Source organism: Dermochelys coriacea, chromosome 8, assembly GCF_009764565.3.
Source record: "Dermochelys coriacea isolate rDerCor1 chromosome 8, rDerCor1.pri.v4, whole genome shotgun sequence".
Taxonomy (NCBI): Eukaryota; Metazoa; Chordata; order Testudines; family Dermochelyidae; genus Dermochelys; species Dermochelys coriacea.
Genome location: NC_050075.1, coordinates 45,390,856 through 45,403,624, shown reverse-complemented (window position 1 = coordinate 45,403,624; position 12,769 = coordinate 45,390,856). Strand labels below are relative to the sequence as shown.

General features: G+C 44.0%; 1 protein-coding gene across 2 annotated transcripts; it reads right to left on the bottom strand.

Moving 5' to 3' along the window:
* Positions 1-2,522: 2,522 nt before the first annotated feature.
* On the bottom strand, positions 2,523-12,371 carry TNFSF18 (TNF superfamily member 18). 2 transcript variants are annotated; one of them, XR_006273787.1, is made up of 4 exons: positions 12,094-12,368; positions 6,455-6,485; positions 3,873-5,004; positions 2,523-2,532 (listed from the first exon to the last, which is right to left on the bottom strand). XR_006273787.1 is itself a non-coding variant. In XM_038414043.2 (3 exons), exons 1-3 carry the CDS (start codon positions 12,250-12,252, stop codon positions 4,643-4,645), a joined length of 552 nt encoding a protein of 183 aa, XP_038269971.1. In that variant the 5' UTR covers positions 12,253-12,371; the 3' UTR covers positions 2,947-4,642. The 2 variants fall into 2 exon arrangements, 1 of the variants encoding a protein (XP_038269971.1); XM_038414043.2 differs by lacking the exon at positions 2,523-2,532 and having other exon boundaries at positions 2,947-5,004; positions 12,094-12,371.
* Between the last annotated feature and the right edge of the window lie 398 nt (positions 12,372-12,769).

Below are 12,769 nucleotides of genomic sequence, written 5' to 3'. Positions count from 1 at the left end.
GCTTTTTTTTCGCCGCCTTATCTGAGATAGCCTTTGGGACGGAGGAGGGAGGCTTGAAACATTTGCAGCTGCTGGAGGAAAAAAAGGGAGTGAAGTATTTTAAAAGATACATTTTACAGAACAATGGTTATACTTTTTCACGGTGAACAACACTATTCACATTACATAACAGGTGATTTTGGTACAAGGTCTCATTTTGCATCTTTTATTGAGTGCCTGCGGCTTTGATGTTAGAGATCACACACGCTGTGCTGGGCAACAGAATTCGGCTTGCAGGCGCCCATGATAAGCCATAGTCTTTCAGATTCTGCAACCTTCATAACAGCAGCACCCTCCTCTCCCATACCAAGCAAAGCACATTGAGTTGGCCATTTAGTGCTGTGGTTTTCCTGTTAACGTGCAGCAGCAGAAACCAAACTAAACCCACCTCCCATCCAGTTCTCTGGGATGATCGCTTTACCCCTCCCCCCACTGCATGGCTGGTATCAGGGAAGATCCCTGCTAGCCAAACATGAACAGTTCAGTGCCAATGCCCCCTCTCCCCGCACCCATCGCGTAGCTAAGTGCGGGGAGGATTTCTTTTCAGCCACAGGCAAACAGCCCAGTAGGAATGGCCACCTCTGAATGTCCCCGTAATTAAATTCCCCTATTTCAACCAGGTTACCATGAACAATATCACTCTCCTGAGGATAACACAGAGAGATAAAGAACGAATGTTGCCTGAATGCCAGCAAACACCGGGACCATACACTGCCAGGCTTTGTCATGCAATGATACCAGATTACTTGCTACTAGCATGGCATGGTAAAGTGTCCTACCATGGAGGACAGAATGAAGCTGCTCTCCCCAGAAACCTTCTGCAAAGGCTTTTAGAGTACCTCCAGGAGAGCTTCATGGAGATGTCCCTGGAGGATTTCCGCTCCATCCCCAGACAAGTTTCCCAGACTTTTCCAGTAGCTGTACTGGCCACAAATGCATCCCAAGTCCTCATGGCTACTTAATCATTAAAAAACACTTGCTTTTATAACATGTATTATATTTTAAAAGGTACACTCAACAGAGGTCCCTTCTCCGGCTTCGTTGGGTTGGGAGAGTATTTCAGTCAAGGTGATAAAAAGATCCTGGCTGTCGGGGAGAACGGTGTGCTGTGTGCTCTCCCCAAGCTCGTCCTCCTCCTCCTCCTCCTCATCTTCCCTGTCCGCAAAATCCGCAGGCATGGCGGAGAGTAGCCCATCATCGCAGTCCACGGACAGGGGTGGGGTAGTGGTGGCGCCCCCCCCCCCCGAATTGCATGCAGCTCAGCATAGAAGCGGCATGTCTGGGGCTCTGTCCCAGAGCGTCCGTTTGATTCTTTGGTTTTCTGGTATGCTTGTCTGAGCTCCTTAAGTTTCACGCGGCACTGTGTTGCGTCCCTGCTGTAGCCACTGTCCCTCATGACGTTGGAGATTTTTTGAAATGTTTTGGCATTTCGTCTTTTGGAACATAGTTCTGATAGCACAGATTCCTCTCCCCATACAGCGATCAGATCCAGTACCTCCCATTCGGTGCATCCTGGAGCTCTTTTTCGATTCTGGGACTGCATGGTCACCTGTGCTGAAGAGCTCGCCTGGCCAAACAGGAAATGAGATTCAAAAGTTCCTGGGACTTTTCCTGTACACCTGGCCAGTGCATCTGAGTTCAGAGTGCTGTCCAGGGAGGTCACAATGGTGCACTGTGGGATAGCTCCCGGAGGCCAATACCTTCGAATTGCGTCCACACTAACCCTAATTTGAAACGGCGATGTCAATTTCAGCGCTAATCCCCTGTGGAGGAATTGTGGAGGAGTACAGAAATCGGTTTTAAGAGCCCTTTATGTCAAAACAAATGGCTTCGTTGTGTGGACGGGTGCAGGGTTAATTCAATTTAACGCTGCTAAATCCGACAAACTCGTAGTGTAGACCAGGCTGAGCGTAGCACTAATTGAGAGGTGCAAACATCTTCCCACCTATGAGAGTGCCCCTACATGCAAACAAAGTGAACCTCGAAGCAATTTATAAGCGAATATCTCCATAACCAATGCTTTCTTTTCTGTTGCTGCTGACACCAATCCAAAGTCTTCATTTAAAGCCAACCTTTGTCAACTTACCACACAGTGATAGCTCAGGCACCATAGTTTTTCCCTCAGACTTAGAATGAAAAATGTCTCAGATACCAGTGTGTGGTAACCTCTGGCAAATGACGACTTTTTGAAATGGAGACCGCGATAGAGTCCCAGAGATACCAGTGGTAATTAAAATGAAAGTTATACTGCAGTCAGAGGGAGGGGGGATTCCTCACATGGCCAAGCTTAGCCCATTGGTTAAGGTCTCCTTTAGGATGCAAACTCATGCATTTCCTGATTATTATTGATAGTAGCCATGATGGAATTGTAATAATGTTGAATTAGCACTTACATAGCACTTTCTCTAGTTAAACCACTTAATAACATTAATTCACCGTGGACCTTGTCCTACTACAGATGTGTGGGCAGGAGGCAAGGACACCTCTTGTGCCCTGTGCAAGGAACAGGCACAATAACAGCTCCTATGCTCCCTTTAGCACGAAGACTGACCCTCCTTCTCCTGGCCTTCAAATCCCACTAATGCCATGGGGAAGCAGACTACAACCTCAGGGATGGGGGAGTGGGAGGGATTCAGGGTCTTGGTTCTCCATGGAGAAGCACAGCTTGTCACCATACTCACACTACCCCAATTATAATGCACACAAACTGGCCTTACACCTAACTGATAACCAACACCTCTCACCCATGAGACAGATAAATAAGTACTATTATCCCTTCTTACAGATGGGAGTGCTGAGAGTCAGATCCTGCAGGCATAACACAGACAAAGCAGTCAAGCTAGGTGAAGGGTGGATAAATGTATCTGCAAACTATCATGTTTGGCCATACACAAGGGCATCGTACACTTTTATTCTGAAAAATTTTATTCTAGATTAAGGATAATTAACTAAACAAGAAAGAATGAAGGTAAAGTCTCCATGAGAGAGAACTGTGTATATATGTTTGTGTCTCCTCTTTAATGGTCTGCACTGAAATGAACACAAAATGGCAGCCACTTCTGTAAAGCAGGCTCCATAATATTTAATGTTGGAATACACTGAAAATAAAATCATAACAACCACATTGCATCAAACTAACCCTAAATCATGATTCAGTCCAATAGTGCTTGTATTCATTTGTTTGTCTGTGAAAATCCATGAAGCTGTAATTTGTTTCAAAGAATGATTGGGGAGGCTTTATTGATGCAAATATGGCTATTTCTGTGAAAACAAGCATATACCCATCAGAGGAGCTTGCCCTAGGACAGCTAATCAAGGAACAAAAAACCCGACTGTGTGACCAACCACAGTGATAGAACAGGGAATCGGAGGATCTCCAAGAACTTTACAATGTCCGTTTATTCAGCCTCACAACATCTCTGTGAGGTAGGTAAAGATATTGTTATACCTGACTTAGTGAGGAGAAGCTAAGGCACAACCACAGTGCCTTACCCAAAGTCACACAGTGACTTTGTTGAGCTGTAGCCTATGCTCCTCTACTATCTCAATCCTCAGCTCTCCCCAGTAGATCACACTCCTTCTCTTCCTTTAGTTCTACAGGTGTGTCCTCTCATCAATAGAGATATGGGTACTCCACTTCCTTTCAATGACAAATGTTACATCTGCTTATACTGCACAACGCAGCTATAGACAATAAGAGAATTTGAAGCCTGGTCCCTGTCCAGTCCAGATGCTGCTCTGTGTGACTTTATCTGCACTATTAAGTTCCATGTTACAGCACTGTCTGATAGAAAATGTTGAGGGTCAATGGAACCCTGAATCTTAATATAGACACCTTCAATACTCCAGCATTGGACTCAATGGTTCAAAGAGAAAATATAGTTTGCATTCATTCTGAATGCAAAACTCCTAAACGGTGTTAATCCCCAGGGATGATGGGGCTGGATTTGCACTGAGGGGAAATGCATTTTCCCTTATTAAAATTAGGTACGTATGTGAGGAGAAAAGGGGACAGAAAGGAGAGGATGTTCCACTGAAGCCCTGGATGGGAGCTAGGAATTGTCCCTCTATTCCATTTGCCTTTAAACATGTTGGTCCCTCAATCCCAGACAGGCCATTTTTTGTCCAGGTTATGTACAGTATGTGTATAATACATTACATTGACATAGCATCTTTCATATCCACAGATCCCCAAGGCACTTCACAAAATATACAAACGATAATCACTTTCACCCTGCATGGAAAGGCAGCCAGCCAAGGAGTGAAACTGTTTACCAGTGCAGAATAGGCAGAACATAGTGACTTATTTGCCTGGGATTTTAGAACTAACATTTCTAACACATCAAGGTATTACTTTTCTTTGTTCACACTGTTGTTCTAAAAGTGTCTTCCTCCCATAACTTGTGACAATCTGATGTCATTACTGGAGTCGCACATTCACGTCTTGTTGAGCGTGTACCCTGAATCACTTCAACAGGAAGATGAGAAAGCCCAAAACACGTCTTGAGTTTGATGCAGAGAAATTGCAAACATTTCAGATTCAGAGGTTAGATTCCTAATGTTCTTTGGAGGGTGAGGGAAGCTGACTCCGAGTAGAAGTCTGTTACATTTTGTACAGCCCCCAGTAAGTCTGATTTTCTGTTGAGATGTGTCCAAGCCCATTATTGACCCTACAGAACAGTTTCTCCCCCTTGCTCAGAAAATAAGGTCTCCCGAAATTGATGGAGGCAGTGTCCTCCCCAGAATTTGTCCCAGTTATCTGGTTGAGGAGAATATTCTGATCTCTGTACAGCATCATCGTAAAATAACCTTCTATTGTCTTTATGCGGGTCACCTGGGCATAGATGAAGTACATGCCACTCTGCAGGATCTCCAGCTTTTGGTCAGAGCCATTCCTTATGAAGCTACTGCAGTCTGTCAAGTTCCACTTCCATATGATGTGACCATCATGATCTTCTGAAGGTACTTCCATAAAGAAACGAGACAAGGAAGAAAACAATGTGAAAAGCATACAGGGTGGTTAATTATATTTCAAAGTCTAGCCCATTTGCTAGATTTTCCCTTGTCATTCTGTAAATTAGTTCATCTCCCTTCTTACCTTTTTCTTATCTCTTTGATTTGAGGTCTTTGGGGAGGAAAGGGAAAGGTCTGAGCTATAAAATTCAGAGCAGGACCCAGATTCTGAACAACTCCCAGAGTTCTGGGCTGTTTGGAGCTGGAATTCTGTTATTCAGACCCAGTTCAGATTCTGACACCCATGAAGTGAGGGGATTTTTAGGTCCAGGGTTTTGGTCTGAGCCCATCTTACTTAAATCATTCAACTGCTCTTCATGGGGCAGACCCTCAGGCAGTCTAAATCAGCATGGTCCACTGGAGTCAACCAGTGGTTAAGGTAAAGGGGAGCAGGGTGAAACCAGCTCTCCCTCCACTTCTAAAAGATAAGCAGTGCTCTCCAACAACTAACTCCCTCTCCTCACTGGCCACTGTAGTGAGAGCGCCTTCCTGTTCCAGTCTGCATTAAACAGCAGACACAAATCCATCCCATCCCAGCGAGTAAACTTTTCACTCTAAAAAGTGACTGTGGATACGGTATTTCCTGACTCACCAGATCTGATGCCTGTGTTTGTGTTCAGAGTCGTATCTGCTTTCTATGCTGAATAACAGCATTTTCCTATTGTTTAGTCCTGTTATTGCTCCAGAGCCAGCACCACTCGGGGAGACTGCTAGAGTCTATCCAGGCACTCAGACATCATCAACAGAATTGTTAATGAAAGGATTGTCTACACAGAAAAATTCTGCTGATTTAATTATGTCTGTTTAGAAACTAATCTGGTACATTCTTAATTTGGGTTAAAAGAATTTTATATCAATTTAGTGTAAATCAGTAAGAATTGACAAGCTAAGAAAAGGTCTTGCTCACAGATGTAACAAGTTTCATTTTCAAAATCTCTCTTGTTGCTGCTGTGGTAAGCAAAAGGCTTCAGCTTGATTTTCAGACCCCAGGATGAGATTACAGGCCTAGCAGGTAGGACAACCCCTTCGCCCGCCCCCCCGCTTTTTTAAGTTAGTAACATTTGAGAATTTGATCTGCGGTCACTGAGAGACAATAAATATGGAATCCCAGGATACTATTTGTACAGTCATGTTTCAAAGCAGAACTGCACTTTAAGAAAGATGATTCATCTGATACCACTAGCTAGTGGTGGGAACAGAACTGAGAAGCGACTGACACCCGGTTGCCTACAATAGCCACTAGATCACCTGGGCTTCATGTTTTTCTGTTTTCATTTACTGCTGTTCATAGATAGGGGAAAAATACTCCAGCCTGTTCAGTACATTATTATGATCTAGTCTCTTCACTGCACTGTGTGAATGGTAAAAATCAGAAAAACCATTCCAGGATCTTGATACTTACAAGTTGCATGAGCCCAACAGATCTTCGGAGACTGTGAAGAGAAGCAAAGTTTGGTCAGGTTTCAGAGTAGCAACTGTTTTAGTCCGTATCCACAAAAAGAAAAGAAGTACTTGTGACACTTTAGAGACTAACAAATTTATTTGAGCATAAGCTTTTGTGAGCTACGGCTCACTTCATCGGATGCATTCAGTGGAAAATACAGTGGGGAGATTTTATATACACAGAGAACAAGAAACAATGGGTGTTACCATACACACTGTAAAGAGAGTGATCAGGCAAGGTGAGCTATTACCAGTAGGAGAGAAAAAAATCCTTTTGTAGTGATAATCAAGGTGGGCTATTTCAATCAAAATTTGGTTTGTTGCATGTTATGGTCTAGGACTTTGACACTTATCAGCTAATGTTCTGTGTATGTTTGGGAGAAGTCTCGGGCAGCACAAATCTTTCTGTTATCAGAGGAGACAGACTTCTATTGGGTCTCTTTCAACTGGCTCTTCACTTTCACTGGAGAGCAGCTGCTTAACCCAAATGGCATCTCACCCTAGGGCTGTTTTAATTTTAAATGTTGGTGGTGGTTTTGGTGTTGCTAAGAGTAAGAGTCTAAACGAACAGGATACCACCAGACATCACACAGCACTGGCTGGCGCCATGTAACTGTACACCATGCTTACATAGTATGTCTCTGTCACCCTTTAGTGGGTAAAGCATGTTTAGAGGTTTATGAATCTGTTACTGCCCTCAAGGTAACAGCTCTGGACCTTTAGCTCTGGTGGTAGACACTCGTATGTTTAAATGCAGAGATTCTGGGTTTAAACCACACAGATAACCCTCTAGCAACATTGTTACTCCATCTTTTCATGTGGCTTTGCCACTTTTTATTAAAAGAAATCAAATTGTATTTTATCTTACATTGTGGTTTTAAGGAAAGACATAGTTAAGAAATGTTTGATTTGGTTTATTTTATTTAAAACTGTAATAGAACATTACTTTTCAAGAGCAGTGAAAGAGCTAACAGTGATGTCAAAGAATCATCACTGAAATCTGAGTTAGCCCCTGTTGAATGCTCCATTTCATAGATATAGTTTCAGGCTGTCTGCAAATTTAGGTAGACATTGTATCAGTTGTACTCATATCAGGTTTTGAAGATTTTCTTCCCAACTATAACAGCCAGAAACTAATTTTTTTTTAAATGAAAACAAAAACTCTGGAGAACAACCAAAGGGTCTGTCTGAGCATGACCTTGGTTAGTCCTTTTTACTGCCCTCCCTTGTAGGAAGGCCCCACAGCGGAGTGAAAATGTGTCCGTTTACATCCATAAGTTGGCAGTACTCCATCTGTCCTGTGGATACTGGCCAGCTGTCTGACTGATTCATAGGAAATGGGAAAAGGGAAGTAACTCTCTTACTTATAAGTGTAAACAATTAACATTTTCAAATATTAGTGTAAATCTCTTATATTAGATAGCAGTGGCCTAAAATATTTTACATTATTAGATATATTATTAATTAATTGTTCATGGGCTTTTGCACCAAATATAAAAACAAACCACAGACATTAGTACCCATTGGGGAGCCAATCACCTAACTTCTTAATTGTGGCAACTGCAATTCCATATTTTGGCCTCTCCCATACAGAAACTACCAATAGCAACAACCCACGTGGAAAGATTTCTCCTCCTCAATGATTATTATCTGTTATTCCTGTTGTCGTACCTTGAGCCCCATGTCAGGACCCCCTTGGTGATAGGTGCTAAGTACAAATATTTTTAAGAAAGACAGCCACTGCCCATATAGTCTAAACATTTTTAATGGGAATGAATTCAGACCTTGGTTAGTCCTTTTTAATGCCCTCCCTTGTAGGAATGCCCCACAGCTTGGAAAACACACAGAGGAGTGAAAATGTGTCTGTTTACATCTGTAAGTTGGCAATACTCCATCTGTCCTGTGGATGCTGGCCAGCTGTCTGACTGATCCATATGAAATGGGACTTCAAAGGTCATTGCATTTGTACATTGGCCTAGATTTGGTCCCATATCTCCTGGCATGAATGGCTACAGTAGTTCATTGTTGACGCTGCAACACAAAGTCCTGCCAGACTTTGCTTACAGTGGAAACATGCAGTATTTTACATTGATCTAAATAAGACTAGCGGACAAACTCCTGCACCATTGTGTACCTTAGTTTTAACCCACTGATCCTGACTGAGTTCCCATAACCAGTATTCTGCTTAGGTTCTTTTACCTGGCCTGTCACTGTGGTATTTCAGCACCTGCTTCTAGCAACTGGAGAAGATAACTCTTTGTTCAAGGGACATGACGACTGACATAGCTTTCAGCTAATACGTAGCCGATCCTTTCCTTCCATGCTGCCAGCGAAATGCCCACCGTCCAGGGATAATTCTATTAATTGACTCAGCTGCCCAAAAGATTGGGGTGGTCAGAACACCTTAGCTCAAAACACACAGATGACACTTTGCCCTTCTCTAGAATCTTCCATCCAAGGCATCAAAGCCCTGTGACTAATCCTCCCACCCCCCTGGCTCTCTCCATTGAAGTACAGGGTGCTAAAGTGATTCATGTGAAGTCACCAGGGCTGGCCTTATGGGTGGGCAACGTGGGCGACCAATCAGGGTGCCATGGTCAAGAGAGTGCTGGTGCCCAGGCAGGGTTAGAGGTGAGCACCCGCCGGCTGGGCTCTGCTCCCCAGTTGTGGGTGGTTTCATTGGCACATGTGATGTCCTGGCTCAGTGGAGGGGGCGGGCAGGGTGGGATGGCTCCAGCCATGGGAGAGGCTGAAATTGTAGGGTGTGTTGCTGTAACTTGTGGCTGGGGAAGGTCTGCCCTGGGAGCAAGTGCAGGAGCCCCGGTGGGCCTGGGGGAGGCCTGGTGCTCTTCAGGGCAGGCTTTGCCCTTGGGGTTGGGAGATCTGCTTCTACTCGGTGTCTCCTGCCATCACCCTGGGCTGCCTGGCACAGCCTGCCCACCAGCATAGCCGCTCGTGCCCTAATGCCCATGAAGCAGGGGCAGATGGGCACACCCAGGCTAGTGACAAACTCTCCTGGGGCTGCAGAGCGGTGTCCAAAGTTGGGTGGCATTGAGGAGTGGAGGCAGCAGAGCTCCCTGGGCAAGTTTCCGACAGCCAAGCTGGATGCATGCTGGGCTGGTCTTCAGTTTGTGCCTCACAGAGCTGCCATCCCCCTGGTGCTTTGCACAGCCGCCAAACTGGCATTTTCACCACTGGTGCCAGAAGCTCAGGTGCTACGGCAAGCCAGCACCGAGCGTATGGGCTGCCCGTGCCATTTGCAGCAGTCTCTTTTGTAGGTGCACACGGTCCCTACCGTGACTTACAAGCTTCTCCAGTAAACTTCAGGTGTGTGACTGGACTGTGCTTAAACTCAAAGAAAGTTTGCCCAGAGCACCATTTTCCCTAAGGCCAGCCCTAGAAGTCACAAATGACAACAGCAGGACTAGAGTTCTGCCCTCTTGCCTCCTACTTCATTTTGAGCTCTCAGCCATGCTTCGTCCCCAGGATTGCAAGAAGAGCATTTTATTTTTTCAGCTTGTGAACACGTTTGGAGATGGGAGCAGGAGGAGTACCCCCAACTTACCCACTCCGTTAAGGACCAGATTGCAGACTCTTCACTCACATTACCTTTAATGGAAATACTCCTGTGAGTAATGGCTCGACACTGAGTAAGGGGCTCACAATCTAGCCCTATATAACAAGTTTGTACCAATGTTCACTCAATGGCAAATACCAAACTAGCAAACTTGTCCTGCCCTTGCAGATGGATAGATTCAATCAGTTGGTCTTCCCCATCCCTAATTACTGTGTAAAAAACCCCTTTTGTTTATTCAGACAATGCTGTCTCTGCAGTGGGAAAGAAAGGGGAAGGAGGCGGAACTCTTACAGGGTGGGGTGTGCATTACTGTGCCAGTATCATGTGTGATTTACTGTCAAGCGGCATGCAATTCTGAGCACAGTGCATGTCATGAGGCTCCTGTGTTATGCCTCCAAAATAGAATGGCGGGAAGGGGAGGAGGGAGAACTTAAAAGCAAAAAAAAAAAAGTTGCACCAAGATTTTTTTTCCCCTAAATGCTTTACAAATGGTGCTCCTGTGAGGTGCTGAGCACCCCCTAGCCCCATGGGAATTGAGCGTGTTCTGCATTTTGAAGGAGCGATCAGCACCTTACAGGATGGATCTCCTAGTGTAACTCATGACATACACCATCAGCCAGTCATCATATTTCCTGGAGGTGTTTGATGCTGAGTATCAAAATAGGCAACTTCTTCCATTCCTGGAGCTATAGCTGAAGACAGGCTGCAGCCCAGATGGATGCTGGAAACACAACATCCAGAGCAAGCGTATGGATTCTCCAAGAGGGAGTGTTCACCTTTCAAGAACGAAAGTAAATTCCACGCATCAATGGGCTGTGCAGGGAGTGAGGGGGAATCTTTAGCCTTCACCTCCCAAGATCAGAACACTGTGAAGAGAAGTTAGAGATGGAGGAGATCTTAGGATACATTCAGTCCTGAGGTAAGCACGTGCAACTCCATTGACTTCAGTGGAGTCACACCTGCTTGAACTGGGCCCCTTGACCTTCCCATTGCCAGGGCAGGATTGTCTGCTCAACTGCTTTGTCCAGCCTAGTTGCAAATGTTTCAAGTGACATGTTTCATGCAGTTTCACAGTGTCAGATCTCCCCAATGGAAAGTTTCTTCTGATAGTTAACCTATTCCTTTGCTCAGTACCATCCTTTTCCTCCTAGCTATACATCTCTCTACTCTCTTCTACTGCCTCAAAAACTCCTCCCTCTCTTTAGTGTTTGAACCCTTTGGATATTGGCCAACAGTTGACATGTGTCCCCTTAGTTGTTCTGTGGTCAAGCTATACATACAAAGACAACTACATTACATAAATGTTAGGTTAAAAGTCAAGCACTGAAAAGTTAGGAAATACCAGATTTATGGTTACCTGTGCAACCTATGCATTGAACAAAATAGGGGTCCTGTGGAAAAAGTAGCAATGTGATTGTGTAATTAAAAACTATCATAACACATCCAAACAAAGGGGCTAAATTAAAGCTGTAGCCAATAGGGGCAATTTTAAAAAATGCTCAGTGCATCCTGCAAGATGCCGAGCATGCTTTGCTCCCAGGTGAGTACAGTCATGCCTCCATAGAACTAGTACAATGCAATAGAAAATTAGTGACTTCTATTGAGAGTGGAAGGTGTTAGCACTTTACACGATTAGGCTCTATGAGGGTAGAAGCATGCTGAACCAAAGGACTCCTAGTCTAGTCCTTTCCTTAATAGGCATTGTCAGATAATAATAAATAATAATAATAAATAATAATAATGCACAACAACAATGGGCATAGTAGGAAAGGACAGATGAGAAGAAAACACTGACTTTTTATCATTTTTAAATGACAGCAAAATTAATGAAACAGTTTCCCAAAAGAAATGCTGAAAGCGCTTGGGCAGTTGAAAGCAGTCTGGAGAAAGCATTGGCTCCAAGAAGGAACAGAATTAAAGGTTGAAATTATCCAATTCTATAAAGATATCAGTCATAATAAAAATAATTAATACTAATATACTGTATACTTTAGTCGCTGGTATTTTTGCGCTCTCCTTACCTGGCTATGAAGGCACAGAGAGCTGGCTATCAAAAGTGGAACCACAACCAGTATTAAAAGAACCAGAGCTGCCAAAGTGCAAAGGTTCATCCAATTGCATCGTGAATTGTTTGCTTCCTTGGGAATATTCCCATTCTCCAGGAAATTTGACATTTCCATGTTGCTTAGCTCTCAAACTACTAGAGATGAGACAGCTCAAAAAAAACAGAAGCAGCAACATTTAAAAAATACTGCAAGAATTCCTGAGTTCTTGACACCAAGAATGAGCAGCCCTGAATGGAATTTATACATGGGGGATAAGATGGAAGAGGGAGGCGCTTATGCATTTGTTTCATCACTGTCTAGCTGCAGAAAGCAATTAGCCAGCATTTCGTCATGAAACTGATGTAGAGAACGGAACTCTCATTTGGCTCAAGGCCCAGAATGTGAAGGCGGCTTTGAAATGAAACTCAGCCAGCAAACTGCAAATAATTATAAAAGGTCCTTTTATATAAAAGGTCCCAACATTTTCAGACAAGAGGCTGAGTTCACAAAGCTCTTCGAAAGACTAAGAGGAAGGGCAAGGTATGAAATGCACAAATCCCAGCATTTGCAATATGTTGCACAGAGTCTGGTTGTTTTTCTCTTCAGAAGGATTTGTTTTTCAAGAGAGTGTTTTGGTAACTGGATTTAAACA

What these genes read in the sequence shown, in the direction of transcription:
- TNFSF18 (XM_038414043.2), bottom strand. Translation starts at nt 12,252, where the DNA reads ATGGAAATGTCAAATTTCCTGGAGAATGGGAATATTCCCAAGGAAGCA. An exon ending in CTCTGTGCCTTCATAGCCAG is followed by an intron (nt 6,486 to 12,093) that starts GTAAGGAGAGCG and finishes TTCTCTTCACAG; the next exon opens with TCTCCGAAGATCTGTTGGGC. An exon ending in CTGTTGGGCTCATGCAACTT is followed by an intron (nt 5,005 to 6,454) that starts GTAAGTATCAAG and finishes TCTTTATGGAAG; the next exon opens with TACCTTCAGAAGATCATGAT.